This window comes from Cervus elaphus, chromosome 15 (assembly GCF_910594005.1).
Source record: "Cervus elaphus chromosome 15, mCerEla1.1, whole genome shotgun sequence".
NCBI lineage: Eukaryota > Metazoa > Chordata > Mammalia > Artiodactyla > Cervidae > Cervus > Cervus elaphus.
The window spans coordinates 79,020,670-79,039,602 of NC_057829.1; the positions used below are offsets into that span (position 1 = coordinate 79,020,670).

At 35.8% G+C, this 18,933-nt stretch overlaps 1 protein-coding gene across 1 annotated transcript in view; it reads left to right on the plus strand.

Annotated features, from left to right (window-relative positions):
* The window catches only part of CCDC172 (coiled-coil domain containing 172), a 53,235-nt gene that overhangs the window by 13,486 nt on the left and 20,816 nt on the right, over nucleotides 1-18,933 (plus strand). Inside the window, exons 4-5 of the mRNA XM_043926401.1 lie at nucleotides 15,128-15,244; nucleotides 16,492-16,657. Coding sequence (XP_043782336.1) covers nucleotides 15,128-15,244; nucleotides 16,492-16,657 — 283 coding nt within the window. The remainder of the gene's footprint in view (nucleotides 1-15,127; nucleotides 15,245-16,491; nucleotides 16,658-18,933) is intronic.

Sequence of the window (18,933 nt, forward strand, 5' to 3'; positions counted from 1 at the left end):
ATGTACTCTGAATATAAGCTAAGTAAGCAGGGTGACAGTATACAGCCTTGACGTACTCCTTTCCCAATTTGGGACCAGTCCGCTGTTCCATGTCTGGTTCTAACTGTTGCTTCTTGACCTGCATACAGATTTCTCAGGAGGCAGGTCAGGTGGTCTGGTATTTCCATCTCTTGAAGAATTTTCCACAGTTTGTTGTGATCCACACAGTCAGAGACTTTGGCATAATCAATAAAGCAGAAGTAGATGTTTTTCTGGAACTCCTTTGCTTTTTCTGTGATCCAACTGGTGTTGGCAATTTGATGTCTGGTTCCTCTGCCTTTTCTAAATCCAGCTTGAACATCTGGAAGTTCTCGATTTACATGCTATTTAGGCCTGGCTTGGAGACGTCAGAGAATTACTTTGCTAGTGTGTGAGATGAGTGCAATTGTGTGGTAGTTTGAACATTGTTTGGCATTGCCCTTCTTTGGGATTGGAATGAAAACTGATCTTTTCCGGTCCTATGGCCACTGTTGGGTTTTCAAAATTCGCTGGAATATTCAGTGCAACACTTTAACAGCGTCATCTTTTAGGACTTAAAATAGCTTAGCTGGAATTCCATCACCTCCACCTGCTTTGTTTTTAGTGATGCTTCCTAAGGCCCACTTGACTTTGGACTCCAGGATGTCTGGCTCTAGGTGAATGATCACACCGTTGTGGTTATCTGGGTCATTAAGATCTTTTTTGTATAGTTCTTCTATGTATTCTTGCCACCTCTTCTTAATATCTTCTGCTTCTGTTAGGTCCATACCATTTCTGTCCTTTATTGAGCCCATCTTTGCATGAAATGTTCCCTTGGTATCTCTCATTTTCTTGAAGATAACACTAGTCTTTCCCATTCTATTGTTTTCCTCTATTTCTTTGCATTGATCACTGAGGAAGACTTTCTTATCTCTCCTTGCTATTCTTTGGAACTCTGCATTCAGATGTGTATATCTTTCCTTTTCTCCTTTGCCTTTAGCTTCTCTCCTTTTCTCAGCTATAACATATATATATATATGTGTGTGTGTGTGTGTGTGTGTGTGTGTATTCTATTTCAGATTCTTTTCCATTACTGGTTCTTATAAGATGATGATATTCCCTGTGCTAGACAGTAGGTCCTTGTTATTTATCTATTTTATTTATAGTAGTATATAATATGATAGTCCTAAACTCCTAATTTATTTCTCTGCTCTGTCCTACTCTCCCCTTTAGTAACCATAAGTTTTTTTTCTATGTCTGTGCATCTATTTCTGTTTCATAAATAAGTTCATTTGCATCACAGATTCCACAGATAAGTGTTATTGTATGGTATTTTTCTCATCTGACATACTTCACTTAATATGATAATCTCTAGGTCTATACATGTTTCTGTAGATGATATCATTTAATTCTTTTTTTGTGGCTGAGTATTATTCCTTTGTATTATGTATGTATACCACATCTTCTTTATCCATTCATCTCTCATTCTTGACATGCTTCCATGTCTTGGCTATTGCAGATAGTGCTGCTATGAACATTGAGGTTCATGTATCTTTTCAAATTATAGTTTTCTCCAAGAATATGCCCAGGAATGGGATTGCAGGATCATATGGTAACTCTATTTTTAGTTTTTTAAGTCGTCTCCAAACTATTTCTATAGTGGCTGCACCAATTTTCATTCTCACCATCAGTGTAGGAGAGTTCCTTTTTCTCCACACCCTCTCCAGTATTTATTATTTGTAGACTTTTTAATGAAGGCCACTTTGACTGGTGTGAAGTGATACCTCATTGTAGTTTTAATTTGCATTTCTCTAATAATTAATGATGTTGAGCATCTTTTCATATGCCTCTTGAGCATCCGTATGTCTTCTTTGGAGAAATGTCTATTTAGGTCTTCTGCCCAATTTTTGATTGAGTTCTCTTCTGACATTAAGCTGTATGAGCTCTTTGTGTGTTTTGGAAATTAATCCCTTGTTGGTAGCATCATTTGCAAGTATTTTCGGTCAGTCCGTTGATTGTCTTTTGTTTTGTTTATGGTTTCCTTTGCTGTGTAAAAGCTTATAACAACCCATTTGTTTGTTTTATTCCTGACTTTATCCAGTTTCATCTCCCTTTGGCTTTGACTTTGAGTCGTATTTGAGCATTCTTACAATCCTAGCCCCTGTTGCCTGTATCCAGATACCCCTTTGGACTTGAACTCTAGTGTGATGACTTCTGGCATGATATTTCTCTCTTCATAGGCTTCCCTATGTTAATGATATATGTTTTAAATTATTTATATTTTATCCAGCATTTCTCTGTCTTTGAATAGAAAATGAGTCTTTTCTTGCTCTTATTTTTTAGTGGACATATCTTTGTTTGTACCTCTTGAGGACATCAAGTAGTTGATTAGCAAAAGAATTTGTACTTTATAGTAAAATTATTATAGATATATACAGTATTTTCTCTCTGTAATTCTCCAGGGAATTCTCTTTTTCTCTTCTATTGTGGTATTTTTATAGGGTTTACGTTGTTATTCTGTGAGAACTGTTCAGACTTATGTTTTGCCAACAGTTAGCATATATAAATTGTTCTTTCCCCCATTCTTGTTTTCTTGAGTTCTTGAAGAATGAACTGTCTTCTTGGAACTAAAGCTGCTGTTTGACAAGTTGATGTGAATATCTCCAACCTGTTTCTAGCATTATTGTGGAATACTTGACTGAGGTCTGATCTTCTCTTGCTTGTGTGCCAAGTTTTCTTATTATGAGCAGGAAAATGTATGTTTTAAAGAAGCTGTGACATTTTATAGATCTTCCGTTAAAAGCAGTACATGAAAATTCACTACCCTCAGCATTCCATTGTTTTATATCCTGACAGAACAGGAAGATGTAGTGATAGGTAAGGTAAGGTTCTGCTTCCTAAGTTGTCAAATTGCACAGAAGTCACCTTATTTCAAAGTAGCTCCCCAGGGAGAGTCTTTCAGATTAAGAAGTATCATTACAGACTGTTCCTGGCCTATCACTATTTGTATTTTACTATTCTTTCCCTAGTCAGATTAATGCCTAGCTGAATCAGCAGTTCTCTAGAAATGGGAGTTTTATTTGAGGAAAAGAAGAAGAAGAATTTTGAAGATGGAGGGTTATTTTGAGAAGGTTGTCTATGGACTTTGGAACCCCAGATGGGTTCAGAAAAGGTGACTGGAAACGGTCAAAGGTAAACTGGCTATGCATAGCTGTGCCTGTCATCTCAGTGCTGTTGGGAAGAATTTCTTATAGCCTTTGGTGCTTGTGTGTTCTTATGAATTGTTATAGCCTAAATTAATATTTCAAGATTAGTTGAAAGGCTGCCTACCTCAGCTTCTTTGGTTCAAGCTAGTTCCATGGTTTTAAATATAGTCCAGGTTTTCTTAGTTAAAATTCTAATCAATTCCTCCCAAGAGAAGACAGAAAAGTGGAAGGAATGGGAGATATGTGACCACCACAATAGGAAAATAGACCAGGCTATTACTCTAAAATGTTCTTTTCTTCTTTATTATCAGCTCCTGCTCCTCTCAGTCTTTTTTTCCCTTAATATATATATTTAATTGAAGTATAGTTGACTTCTAATGTTTCAGGTACACAGCAAGGTGATTCAGTTATACATATATACACATATTATTTTTGAGATTGTTTTCCATTATTGGTTATTACAAGATACTAACTAGAGTTCCTGTGCCATACAGTAAACCTTTGTTGCTTGTTGCAAAAGTGTCTTTTAAAATTAGAAATCTAGTATTCTATTCATATAAGTCAAACAAGTGAAATCAAAATGTCATAAATTTTTTAGTTAGGCAAAAATTCTTAAGTTTTCTAAAATACATATACATACTATTTATGTATGTATATACAAAAGCTTTTCTGCTACACTTGATAAAGGCTTGAGAAAGAACACAAAAAAAGAAGAGATGGACAAATTGGAACACATAAACTAAATGAAATGGGAGCACTGGATATGAAATAGAAAAAGTGAAACAACCTAGATAAAGTAAAAGATCATCATATAGTCCAGTTGCTTTTAATCATGGCTGCTCATTAGAAACATATCTGGAGCTTTGGAGAAGAAAAGCATTACCTGGGCATTTGTATTTTTCAAAAAATTCCAAGATAATTCTGATATGCATCTGGATTTTTAAAAAGTGATTATAGGTTTTTCTATTAAATTATATAGATTTAGTGATATAGAATTCTATTATTTTTCTGTTGACCAATCATGATACAATGGTATTTAGTGAGTAACAGTTACATAATCACAGTAGTAAAAGATGTTTATCAGTTTTCACAATCAACAGCCAGACAAAAAATAAAATAATTACAGTTGTAAGCCATAATGGGAACATTAACCTAACAGTATAAAATGATTACATACAATTTGTGGGGTCAAGCAAAGTGATGTAGTAAGTGGAAATGCAAACATGCACATGTTTGCATCCACCCAGCCAGTATATGTCTTTTGGTGCATTTTAATCCATCTACATTTAAGATAATTATCAATATGTATGATCCTATTGTCATTTCTTAATTGTTTTGGGTTTATTTTTTGTAGGTCTTTCCCTTCTCTAGTGTTTCCTGAGTAGAAATGTTTCTTTAGCATTTGTTGTAAAGCTGGTTTGCGTGCATGCTAAGAGTCGTGTCCAACTCTTTGCTATCCTGTGGACCGTAGCCCACCAGGCTCCTCTGTCCATAGGATTCTCCAGTCACAAATACTGGAGTGGGTTGCCATGTCCTCCTCCAGGAGACCTTCCCAACCCAGGGACTGAACTCACATCTGTTTGGTCTCCTGAATTGGTAGGTGGGTTTTTTGTTTCTTTTTTTGCTGTTAGTGCAACCTGGGAAGGCCAAAGCTGGTTTGGTGGTGCTGAATTCTCTTGACTTTTGCTTGTCTGAAAAGCCTTTGATTTCTCCATCAAATCTGAATGAGACTCTTACTGGGTAGAGTATTCTTGGTTATATGTTCTTCCCTTTCATCATTTTAAATATATCATGCTGTTCCCTTTTGGCTTGTAGAGTTTCTGTTGAAAACCCGTTGATAACCTGACTGGAGTTCCCTTGTACGTCATTTGTCGCTTTTCCCTTGTCGCTTCAATATTCTATCTTTGTCTCTAGTTTTTGTCAGTTTGGTCCTGTGTGTCTCGGGGTGTCCTCCTTGGGTTTATCCTGCCTGGGGCTCTCTGTGCTTCCTGGACCTGGCTTGCTATTTCCTTTCTCATGTTCAGGAGGTTTTCAGCTATTATTGCTTCAGATGTTTTCTCAGGTCCTTTCTCTCTCTGTCCTCTGCTTCTGGGACCCCTGTAATGTAAATGTTCGTGCATTTAATGTTGTTCCAGAGGTCTCTTAGGCTGTCTTCAGGTTTGTTTGTGTTTTTTTTTTTTTTTTCATTCTTTTCTCTATATTCTGTTCTGGGGCAGTGATTTCCACCATTCTGTCCTCCGGGTCACTTGTCTGTTCTTCTGCTTCAGTTACTCTGCTATTGATTCCTTCAGGCATATTGTTCATCTCTGTTTGTTTGTTCTTTAGTTCTTCTAGGTCTTTGGTAAACATTTCTTGCATCTTCTCCATTCTGTTTCCAAGATCCTGGATCATCTTCAGTATCACTATTCTGAATTCTTTTTCTGAAAGATTGCTATCTCCACTTCATTTAGTTGTTTTTCTGAGGTTTTATATTGTGCCTTCATCTGGGGCAGAACTCTGCATTTTCATCCTGATTAGCTTTCTGTAATGTGGTTTTTGTTTTAGCTGCTGTGGAATTGTGGTTCTTTTTGATTCTTCTGTCTGCCTCTAGCGGATGAAGCTAAGAGGCTTCTATAAGCTTCTTGATGGGAGGGAAAGGGTGGGAAAAACTAGGTCTTGCTCTAGTGGGCCGCACGTTGCTCAGTAAAGCTTTAATCTAATTGTCTGCTGATGAGTGGGGTTGTGCTCCCTCCCTGTTAGTTGTCTGGCCTGAGGTGACCCAGCCCTGGGGTCTGTGGGCTCTGCAGTAGGGTTGATGCTGCCCTTCAAGAGGGTTTATGCCAAGGGGGACCTTCTGGGACTGCTGCTGCCAGTACCCATCCCTGTGCTGAGCCGCTGCCAACCCACACTTCCACAGGAGACCCTCCAGCGCTAGCAGGTAGTTTTGGTTCAGTCTCCTGTGGGGTCACTGTTCCCTTTCTCTGGTATTGGTGTGTGTAGGATTTTGTCTGTGCCCTGCAAGACTGGAGTCTCTGTTTCCCCCAGTCTTGTGGAAGTCCTATAATCAAATCCCACTGGCTTTCAAGGTCAGATTCCTTGGGGATTCCCAGTCCCTTTGTCAGATCCCCAGGCTGGGAAGCCTGACGTGGGGCTGAGAACCTTCACAAGAGTGGGAAAACTTCTTTGGTATTATTGTTCTCCACTTTGTGGGTCACCTGCCTGGCAGGTATGGGATTTGATTTTATCATGATTGTACCCATCCTACTGTCTCACTGAGGTTTCTTCTTTGTCTTTAGATGAGGGGCATCTTTTTTTGGTGTGTTCCAAACCAGGTGGTCTGGTATTCTCATCTTTTTAAGAATTTTTCACAGTTTGCTGTGATCCACACAAAGGCTTTAACATAGTCAATGAAGCAGATGGTTTTCTGGAATTCTCTTTCTTTTTCTATGACCCAGTGGATGTTGGCAGTTTGATCTCCAGTTCCTCTGCCTTTTCTAAACCCAGTTTATACATCTGGAAGTTCTCAACTCAGGTACTATTGAAGCCTAGCTTGAAGAATTTTGAGCATTTCTTTGATAGCATGTGAAATGAGCACAATTGTGTGCTGGTTTGAACATTCTTTGGCATTACCTTTCTTTGGAATTGGAATAAAAACTGACCTTTTCCAGTCCTGTGGCCACTGCTGAGTTTTCCAAATTTGCTGACATATTGAGTGCAGCACTTAAACAGCATCATCTTTTCAGATTTGAAATAGGTAAGTTGGAATTCCATCACCTCCTCTAGCTTTATTCATAGTAATGCTTCCTAGGGCCACTTGACTTTGGACTCCAGGATGTCTGGCTCTAGGTGAGTGACCACACCATCATGGTTTTCTGGGTCATTAAGATATTTTTTATACAATTCTTCTGTGTATTCTTGCCACCTCTTCTTAATCTCTTCTGCTTCTGTTAGGTCCTTATCATTTCTGTCCTTTATTGTGCCCATCTTTCGATGAAGTATTCCCTTGGTATCTCTCATTTTCTTGAAGATAACACTAGTCTTTCCCATTCTATTGTTTTCCTCTTTTTTTTTTTTTTTTTTTGCATTTTACACTTAAGAAGCCTTTCTTATCTCTCCTTGCTATTCTTTGAAACTCTGCATGCAATTGGGTATATCTTTCCCTTTCTCCTTTGCCTTTTTCTCTATTTACTATACCTTGGATATATCAGTAAGTATATATCTAAGTAAACAAATTTTAATGGTAGCATAGTTTCCCATTAAATGGCTATTATATATTTTTCTCTAACTGATTTTCCTATTTATAATGCAATTATTAATATCATTGTGATGATACTTTTATCCATACATCCCTATACACTTATTTTTTTAGGGTAAAGTCCTAGAAATCAAATTGGTAGATACGGTTGATCCTTGAACAACATAGGTTTGAACTGCATGGGTACGCTTACATGAAGATTTCTTTTTAATAAATACTGCAGTACTGCATGATCTGATTGATTGACTGTGAGGATTAGAACTGTGGTTATGGAGATCTAACTATGAATTATACATAGATTTTTACCGTACCAAGGATCAGTCCCCCAACCCCTGTGTTATCCAAGGGAGGGTCAACTGTATTCTTAAGGCTTTTGATAATTTTCAAATTGTCCTCAGAAAAGTCCTAGGTTGTATTTCCACAATTTCACTATTTGTGCAATAGGAATGATTGATTTTCTTCACAAATGTGTCAACAGTGACATCTTTTATGGTTTTAATTTGAACTTTTTAGGTTACTTATATTTTCATTTGTTAGTATTGCTTATAGTTACCTTGTGTATTGCCTAATAATATCCTTTTCTTGTCTTTTTCTCACTGAATTCTAGCTTTTTATATGCAATAGGTATTAACTCTTTCATGTCATTTGTTGAAAATTTTATTATTTGTAACTTTTTTTAATCAAAATTTAGAATCTTTGTGTTACTAGAATTTTTAAGCCTTTTGTTTCTGAAATTCATTGTTTAAGCAATGTCTTTTCCAGAACTTTTACAAGATTTTTTCTTACTCATAAATAAAAATGATTGCTTATTTTTCTCTTGGGTAAATGTCACATTTACACACCAGCTTGTGTTTTTGTGTGAAACTGTATATTTGTGTCTGTTCTAATATATTCTATATAATTCTGTTAATCTATTTATTTTGTCACCAGTATCACATTCATTTAACTTACATTAGCTTTACAATATCTTTGATGCTCTGGAAGAACAATTTCTTTTTTAGAATTTTCCTGATTCTTTTTGTTTGTTTGTTTTCCAAAATGAATTCGAGATCATTTTATCAAGATCCAACAAAAGTATTGGAGTTTTAATTAATATTATACTCATTTTATTTGGGGAGAACTGATATGTTTACAACTATGAATCTTCACATTCACAAATACAGTGTGTCTTTCTATTTACTTATACTTTCTTTTATGTTCCTCAGTATAGACTTTTTCATATAGGTCCCAGATACTTCTTGTTGAGTTTACCTGTGGTTTTATTTATTTTGTTTTTGCTGTTATAAATGGGATCTTTCCTGTTTTTTTTCTACTTGTTGTTTGTAAATAGAAAAAAAATATTAGTTTTTGGTATTTATTTTGTTACTAGCCTTTTTACTGAACTCTTCATTATTTCTAACAGTGTCTTGGATTTACTAAGTATACAATAATCATATTTGCTTGAAGAAATTAAAAAGAAAGAGAACTGTGTGCCGGATTTTTGAATCATTCTATCTCTTGTTCCTTTTCTTGATATATTGCATTAACAAAAACTTCCAGAACAGAACTACATAGCAGTGGTCTTATCAGGCATCCTTATAATCCTTAGTGAAAAAAGGAGAGATGAGCCAAGTCTTGACTGAGGTGAAGGAATAAACCATGAGGAATCTGGAGAAAGAGGTTTCTAGGCAGAGAATAGCCAGTGCAAAGACCTTGAGGAGAGGGTATGGCTGGATGTTTGGTGAATAACAAGCAGACCAGTGTGGCTAGAGAGGAGTGATTGAAGAAGAGACTGGTAGAAGAAAAGATTATAGGGGGAATAAGGGAGTGCAATCGTGTAAAGCCTTATGAGCAATTGTAAAGACTAATGTTTACTAACATTGAGCCTTCTTTGCTTACTATATTAGAATTACTGTGTCATAGTGAGTTATTCTGTAAGCATTGCATCTGTGGTTAAGAACTGTGTTTATAAAAAAATGTGCTGTGTCCTCAGCGCTTCAGTCGTGTCTAACTCTGCAACCGCATGGACTGTAGCCTGCCAGGTTCCTTTGTCCATGGGATTCTCTAGACAAAATTACTAGATTGGGTTGCCATTTTCTTCTCCTATAAAAAATAATAGATCTGTTTTTTAATATCCACAACTGATACAGTATTCACTGAAGTACTCTAGTGTTTAAATAGTTAAGTAACCTTTTTCATAGTCAATACAAACACATTCTTACCCCAGTTACTATGATTATGAATGTGGAAACTTCTACCTAACTTTCATGATGTTTTCTTGTGTAATGTCTATTTTACTATTGGGCAGAGCATTTAATCAGCAAAATATCAGATCCTAAAACCTGAAATTATTTTAAGCAACAGCATCCACAGCAAAGTGTAGATTATACTTTGTGCTTTGTTTCAGTTCAGTTCAGTTCAGTCACTCAGTCGTGTCCGACTCTGCGACCCCATGGACTGCAGCACGCCAGGCCTCCCTGTCCATCACCAACTCCCAGAGCTTACTCAAACTCATGTCCATTGAATTGGTGATGCCATCCAACCATCTCATCCTCTGTCATCCCCTTCTCCTCCTGCTCTTAATCTCCCCCAGCATCAGGGTCTTTTCAAATGACTCAGCTCTTCTCATCAAGTGGCCAAAGTACTGGAGTTTCAGCTTCAGCCTCAGTCCTTCCAATGAACACCCAGGACTGATCTCCTTTAGGATGGACTGGTTGGATCTCCTTGCAGTCCAAGGGACTCTCAAGAGTCTTCTCCAACACCACAGTTCAGAAGCATCAATTCTTTGGCGCTCAGCTTTCTTCACAGTCCAACTCTCACATCCATACATGACCACTGGAAAAACCATAGCCTTGACTAGACGGACCTTTGTTGGCAAAGTAATGTCTCTGCTTTTTAATATGCTGTCTAAGTTGGTCATAACTTTCCTTCCAAGGAGTAAGCGTCTTTTAATTTCATGGCTGCAGTCACCATCTGCAGTGATTTTGGAGCCCCCCAAAATAGTCTGGCATTGTTTCCTCATGTGTTTGTCATGATGTGATGGGACCAGATGCCATAATCTTAGTGTTCTGAATGTTGAGCTTTAAGCCAACTTTTTCATTCTTCTCTTTCACTTTCAAGAGGCTCTTTAGTTCTTCTTCCTTTTCTGCCATAAGGGTAGTGTCATCTGCATATCTGAGGTTATTGATATTTCTCCTGGCAATCTTGATTCCAGCTGTGCTTCGTCCAGCCCAGCATTTCTCATGATGTACTCTACATATAAGTTAAATAAGCAGGGTGACAATATACAGCTTTGATGTACTCCTTTTCCTATTTGGAACCAGTCTGTTGTTCCATGCCCAGTTCTAACTGTTGCTTCCTGACCTGCATACAGATTTCTCAAGAGGCAGGTCAGGTGGTCTGGTATTCCCATCTCTTGAAGAATTTTCCACATTTTATTATGACCCACACAGTCAAAGGCTTTGGCATAGTCAATAAAACAGAAATAGATGTTTTTCCGGAACTCTCTTGCTTTTTCAATGATCCCATGAATACTGGCAATTTGATCTCTGGTTCCTCTGCCTTTTCTAAAACCAGCTTGAACATCTGAAAGTTCATGGTTCACATACTGTTGAAGCCTGACTTGGGAGAATTTTGAGCACTAAAAATACTTTCTTTACTTGAACCCAGACACTAATTTCACATCATCAGTCATTCTCAATTTTCAAGTTATTTTGGTAGAAAAATACCTAAGGGTGTCCAAGTGGCAAGAGTAGTGAAGAGTCCCAAATAATGGCTATGCTGAAAACTGACCTAGTTGACCAAATAAGTTAACTCATTGGGAAAACTACAAGCTCTATTGACAGCTCAAATATCCCAGGAGAAATAAGACAGGGGAAGAAACAAGCAAAATCTTTATTGCTGAAAAAGGTAAAATTAACCAGAGTGTTGGCACTGTTATAAATTAAAAATTTTCAAAACAACAATATTTTCTTACAAAGCTTGGCTGTTTGATTCTAGAATATAACTTTACAGATGCACACAGATATTTTCATTTTGTTTGTAGTCAGAGGAAGGAACAAGATGAGAAAGAGAAATTTGAACCTTCCACTGCTTTCTTTTTATTGTTTGTAGCCCTTTGAGATCCCTGGGTAATTTCGCAGATATAGCCAGTGGTTTCTTTTTGTAAGTAAGTCTGTTTGTTTGTTTGTTTGTTTTTATCATGGATGTCCAGGCTACTATGAGTGTAAGATAGTGCCTCAATTCAAACATGACTCAGAGATAAGTTCAAAACTTTAAATTACAATTTTGCATCTCTTTTAGTATCTTTCCAATTCTGAATCCTACCCATACTTTCGCAACAAAAGAAAGATGAGAGAAATCTCTAATGATAATTTATTCTGTGAGATGACCTCATCTTGTGACCCTATCAGTATCTTCAGGGTTATATTTGGAATATTTATACAGTAGTAGATATGGTTTTAAAAAGTCAGAATGTGAAAAACAATTTAAGAAATGAGTTGTGATAACAGGAAGAACAGAAGGAATAGTGAGAAACACATTCCACAAATAGGTGGTCTTGAAAAGCTTTTTTAGTAGTAAAATTAATAACTTGGTAGATGGAACTGGATAGATCCTAAAGCCTTTGACCCCTTAGTTACAATAAAATAGAAGGTCTGATAATATTAGACCCCATGTAGTTCCTACAGCCATAACTTATTGCCATCCTCAGCTTGTGAGTCAGCATATCATAGGCATCTGTTCTTTCTTAACCTTCCTAACTTGAGCTTCTCCAAAGTCCTGCTTCTTTCTTCTATTACTCTCTTTTCCCTACTTGCCAATTCTATTATGCATTAAATGTTTTCATCACAGATCCTAAGTAAATTTAAAAATTAATGTTACTGTAATCTTTCTGTAGTAATTGATTCTCTGGGACTTTTTAGGTCTTGATTAAAAGAGGAAAGTGTATGAGAAGATAGTGTAAAACAGAAAGTAGGAATGAAGAGTACACCAATAATGAGTTAAAACAAAGAAGTAAAAAGACCTCAAAGTGGATAATTTACATAGAATTTTAGGGAAGAGAAAAATTTCAGCTATACCTTTCTTACAGATCTTTTAAATAGTTGTCTAATTTTCATTTGGTGTATTTAGATTTCATTTTTTCAGATTTCATGTTTTATGGTAAAACATTCCAATTAAATGACAGTATGTCTAATATCTTTCTTTAATTATTATTTTTCCTTTTAAGAAAGAAGACATGAGTTCAGTGATAATTTTAGGTCTTATTGATAGCCATAATAGAACACCTTAACTTCTGAGTCCTTAAGATAAGGCTTTTCTGAATTTGAGTAATAAATTTGCTTGTCTTATTTTAAACTTCCTTAGTTTAATAAGTAATATTTTCTCCATTTTTGGTTTTCATTGCAGGTTTGACTACAAATTGTGGTAGAAACAGAATCAGAATTTAGGAATTTTGATTCTGAAAGGCATATTACATAAAATACCTAATTGGATTAACCCAAAATTTATCCAGCCCGATGTTTGGTCTCAAAGCATTTTTTTTGGCATTGATGGTTATTGTTCATAAGTGCAACTCTGAGAGTTAGGAATATACTACAAAGGTCCATCTGGTCAAGGCTATGGTTTTTCCAGTGGTCAGGTATGGATGTGAGAGTTGGACTGTGAAGAAAGCTGAGCACCGAAAAATTGATGCTTTTGAACTGTGGTGTTGGAGAAGACTCTTGAGAGTCCCTTGGACTGCAAGGAGATCCAGCCAGTCCATCCTGAAGGAGATCAGTCCTGGGTGTTCATTGGAAGGACTGATGTTGAAGCTGAACCTCTAGTACTTTGGCCACCTCATGCGAAGAGTTGACTCATTGGAAAAGACCCTGATGCTGGGAGGGATTGAGGGCAGGAGGAGTAGGGGACAACAGAGGATGAGATGGCTGGATGGCATCACCGACTCGATGGACATGAGTTTGAGTAAACTCTGGGAGTTGGTGATGGACAGGGAGGCCTGGCATGCTGCGATTCATGGGGTCGCAAAGAGTTGGACACGACTGAGCGACTGAACTGAACTGAACTGAACCTTTTTTCAGTGAGTTCTCATAGACCTAGTATTTGGTAATTTTTATGTCTCTTATATTTGTACACTTTCAACTTATACTGTTGTCAGAGCCTGAAGTCCTGTTTTAGTTCCAAAAGTATCTTTATATTACTGTGAAATAGTTCTAGTATTTCCATAATAGAACCATGATTTAGAAGCAGTAAAGTCAGAAGAACTGAATTTTAGTCCTGGGTTTTCCCCTAATTAATTATATAACCTTTGTTAAGGTATTAACTTCTTTGGAACTCATTTTACTCTCATTTATATAATATATATTAAATAGCTTAGAAGTATTTTCTTATTTGAAATAAATGTGATAGAATTCATGATCATAGCTTTGCTCACCATTGTTACCAGTTTGTATATGATTTTATAGATCAAGACATATGTTTTCTAATTTCTGTCTTCTCAGACAGTAAAATATTAACTGCCCCATTCTCCCCTCCCCAATTTTGAAAGTATTTCTGAATCCCTTTGGTCATGTAAGTTGTACCTTTCTAATCTTTCTTTATTGATGATAGAGTTGATGGAATCAGCACTAAGTGCTGAAGGTATTGGCAGATGTGCTGTGATATTATATAAATGTAAGATCATATTTTCTGTTTTATTTCAGCTGTTTTTTTTTTTTAATGCCAGTATTTGTAGGGCTTTTTAGCCATATCATTTCAAAATGTCTTTTAGGCCAACCCTTTGGGTCTGGACCAGACTATTCCTAGCTCTTTACTATTCAATATCTTCTGGGACAGAGATTTCACAACCTGTCTCTCACCTTGAAGAAGCTCTTATAGCTAACATAAATCTTGCTTTCTGCAACTTAAGTTTGGATTTATTTCTTTTTTCTTTTCTCTGTGGAGATGGGAACAGCCCCAAACTTGAAGTGATGCTTTCTTATGAGGGCCAGTACTGAATGTAGTGGAAGGATTATTTCCAGTCTGGCATCATTTTTAGCTTTTACATATTAAAGCTTCCTGACTTTCATTTCAATATTCATGGTCTCAAGAGATGCTATTCTTTATAGCCCAAATGAAATAACAGTTACATATCTAATATTAATGTTTATTATATCTTTTGCTAGTTAGAACCAAATGAGGTACTAAAATAAAAAATGAGTTCTCAAAAGCCATATGAGAACTTTAACAGATTTGTGTTTTATTGGGTATAACTATAGTCATGGGAGTGGATTTTTGCCTGTGGTTTCTAGATTTGATCTCATTATTTTACTAGTCATATTGTATACATGATTTCTTTATCCGTATTTTCTAGTAATAAGACTAAAAACTTGTTCTTTAAAACAAGCTGTCTTGAAGCAAATTTCAGTGTGTGTCATAGCTTAGTAGCTTAGTGCCTAAGCTACCAAATGTACTAGATATCAGGAAAAATGCATTCTCTGCCCTTGATGCGCCTATAGTTTTATTAGGGGAAGAGATTATAAAAATTGTAAAGCACTTATGAAATAATTTAAGATAGAGCATATAAAGTAAGATGTTTAATGTGAATTTTATTTTGCATCTTAAAGGTTGATATAAAAAATTTTATGCTATACAGATCTCTTCTATTAATTAAGATACCCTGAAACGTCTAATTGTTTCATTCTGATTCCCCCCCCCTTTTTTTTTTGCTTTAAAGGTTCAGCAGTTTTCTGAAAAAGCCTTCTTCTTACAGCTTTTGAAAACACACGAAAATGCCTTAGAGAGACAGTGCAATGAAATTACAAACCAAAGGAATATGCTTCTCCAAACCTTTGTACGTCTCCATCCACTTGGAAAAGTTTATTTTACTAATTGTATCAAAAATTTGTATAAAAATATGCTTAGATGTACATTTAGAAAAATTATCCATATGCATATTGGCAGGTAGTCCTATTGAGATATGGAAAATTATTAAGTGCTATTTTAAACCAATTGGTAGAGTAATATAGTTTGAAAGAATTAAATTGTCAGGATGCAGTATAGAAATTATTTGCAATTGTAATAAGCATAAAAGAAACATTGAAACTGAGTTGAATTGCTCAGGCTTCAAGGTCTTGGTTTTAATGCTTTTGAAAGGCACAGAGGTTCAAACTTGCGGCAAATTAATGGATGTGGGAGCAAAGATAGATTTTGTTTGTTTTTTTTATCATAAATCACAGCAAACAGACTCAGTAGCTTTAAATGACAAGAACAGCTTAAGAATATAATCTGTAACTAATTGACTTTTCAAAAAAACACATTTTAAACTTAAAAATATATATCCAGAGTCAGAATCAACAGAATCAACCACCAAATGGTTATGAATGGCATGGCAAGTTTCCAGCTGTAGCTCTTAATTAGTTCTGTTTCTTGGAAAAAAATTGGAAAACACAGTAATGTTTAGGTTCTACCATTGTCAAAAACTTTAGGTTCTAGCATTGTTTAAAGTTTCTGGAAATTCTTATTTCTACTTCATGTTGATATTTTATGAAATTTAAACTGTTATTTAGAACTATATTTGAAACGACCATGTAATTTTACCTTGTCTACATTTTAAAAGATTTTTTTGGAATTTACACTCAAAGGACAGTTATTCCTTTGAGTGTAGACCTGCATTTTCAACTTTGGTCATTTAATTCTTTTCCATCCAGTTGCAATGTAATTCCTTTGAGTATAGATTTTCATTTTCAACTTTGATCATTTTGTTATTTTATCACCAATTTTGCAATGACAAAATGGCATATATGGCTGTAAGTTTAATACACAAACAGACACATACATAATGATGGGTGGTAAAATTTCTACCTCAATAATTCTCCTAAAATATTAAGGATAAATCTTTCACATGAAAATAGTTAGTTGTTATCATGTAATAACCTCAATTTTTAAAATTAATATTGCTGGAGGAATATAACATTTTAGTATCAGGAATATAATTTTCTGTTTCATTCTCAGTATTTCCAAATGATTGAATTTTAATCATTAAAGAAGAATATTGTTGCAATTAACACCTATATTTGGTCCTTTGTTTCCATTTTTCAGGAGGCTACAAAGAGAAGAGTTACAGAGGAGGAAGAAAAATTTATTAAGGAAATTACAGATTTCAATAATGAATATGAATTAACAAAGAAACGAGAGCTCTTGATGAAAGAAAATGTCAAGATTCAAATATCTGACTTAGAAAACCAGGCAAACATTCTTAAAATGGGTAGAAAACATAGTACCATCTCATTTATCTGGCATTAATGAAGATAACTTATTTTGAATTAATGAATTTTCCAGAAATTTTACATTTTCATAAGTAAATTGGGTTATTGCATTGCTATTCTTTTACTTTTATCTTAATTATATATCTCTTTAACTGTGAGCTGTCTCAAGTTCTTTAGAAGTAGGTGTGACATGATCATTGGTCATTTATTTAATAACCAAATTCTGTTTACAATCTGTTATATATTAGGCACCCTTCTAGGTCCTGGAGGTATAACTAAAATGTGGGGGGATGAAATATATAGGCAGATATTTATAGTACATTGTGATAGAAACTATATAGGTGATATTGTTGCTGTGATCTTTATTTTACCATCAACACAGTTTAAACTAGGAAACACTGTTACACAGTGGGGTGGGGAGAATTCCATTTCAGAAACACTAGTATGCAGGTAATTGCAGTCTGTAATAAGATCCTGAACTAAAGAAATCATCAAAGAGAGGCTCAGTGGTGAAGAATCCGTCTGTCAGTGCGAGAGACACGGGTTTGATCCCTGGTTAGGGAAAATCCCACATGCGGCAGAGCAGCTAAGCCCTTGTTCTGCAACTGTTGAGCCCATGTGCCTCAATTACTGAAGCCCACACGACCTAGAGCTTGTACTGCGCAGAAAGAGAAGCCACCACAATGAGAAACCTGCCCAACTAAGAGTAACACCCTCTCACTGCAACTAGAGAAAACTCTGTGCAACGATGAGACACAGTACAGCCATAAATAAATGAAATTATTAAAGAAAAAAATAGAAGTTAGCAAGAGAGGAGAAGACAAAGAGATTTTTAGGAAGCATGACAGATGTATCACTGACTAAACAGATGTAACAAAAGTCAAGCATGAACCACAGTTTTCAAACTTCAGAGATTGTGTAGAATATGGTACCAGGAGGAAGAGCAGAGATGGAGGTGAACTGTAGCCTTTTCTGGACAAAAAAACTTAAGTTTTGTTTCGATGTTTTTAGTTGGAGATGTCTATGGGATAAACAGGTAGAAATGCCCAAGTAGCAGGTTAAAATTTGGTTGTGAAACTGTTACAAGAGATCAAGCTAGAACATTAGTTGTGGGATTCCAGATAAGTTGCTAACATAATTCAAAGGGAACATGTAGAGGGAACATAAAGGGGTAGCAAAGACCAAAGTTAGAAAATGGAAAAGCATAGCATTTAAGGAAAGAAAGAGAATAATGAGACAGAGATGTCAAAGAGGGCAAGAGGAGAACCAGCAGAGAGTAATATGTGATTTGGGACAAGATGCTTAAGTTTTATTGCTTCAGTTTCTTCATTTATGAAGATGGAGGATAATGATAATGACCTTAACAAGATTGTTGTAATTACTCGTGAAATAATATTTAATTACATAGAATGCTACCTGGATCATAATTAAACCCGTAAAACATAGGGATTATACTTTTTAATTAGCTTAATTTCATAAATGAAGAAAATGAGGCTCTCAGAGATAAGTTGCTTTGGGTAGAGAGTATGGGACATCTTATAGGCATACATCTGGGAAGTTCTAATATATATATATATATATATATATATATATATATATATATATTATGATCAGGAAGGAGCACAATACAAAAACTAGAACTAGAGAAAATGTATTAAAAACTATTTTTAGATATTGAGGCAAGAGACTGTCCAAGACTCTGATTCCTAAGAGAAGGAAAACGCATGAAGGATGATTACCCTAAGCTTTTACCTGGTTGCAGTTTTTTGACAACAGGAGAGAGAGAGGGAACTTAAACAAAACATAGTGGCCTGATTGAGTCAAGGATACAAAGACTGGGGTTCAGGGAGGCTGAGTTAGCTGAAATTTTCAGGACAACGTACAGAGAGGAAAGAACTGCATAGACAGAACCTCCAGAAATCTACATAGAGGTTGCTTTGAGTCTTTGGCTATATATTACTTTGCCTACATAGGGGAAAATCCTCTAGACTGAATAAAGAAAAACTGCTAGGGAATCATAAGCTCAACAATTCCGTGAGCTCACACAGGACTGAGAGACATTCATGCTCCATCCTTTCAGAATAGAAAGAGCTCATTAAACAGAAGAATCCTGCCTTAATAGTAGGATTCAATTAGCCTTTGACCTAAGGCTATTCTGGACACACTCTAAATCTTAAAAGCAAGGTTTGAACCTAATTATGTTACCTAACTGCATGCTAAATAGCAGGTATCAACATGCTTGAGGGGAAGAGAGCAAATTCAAACATCAACAAAA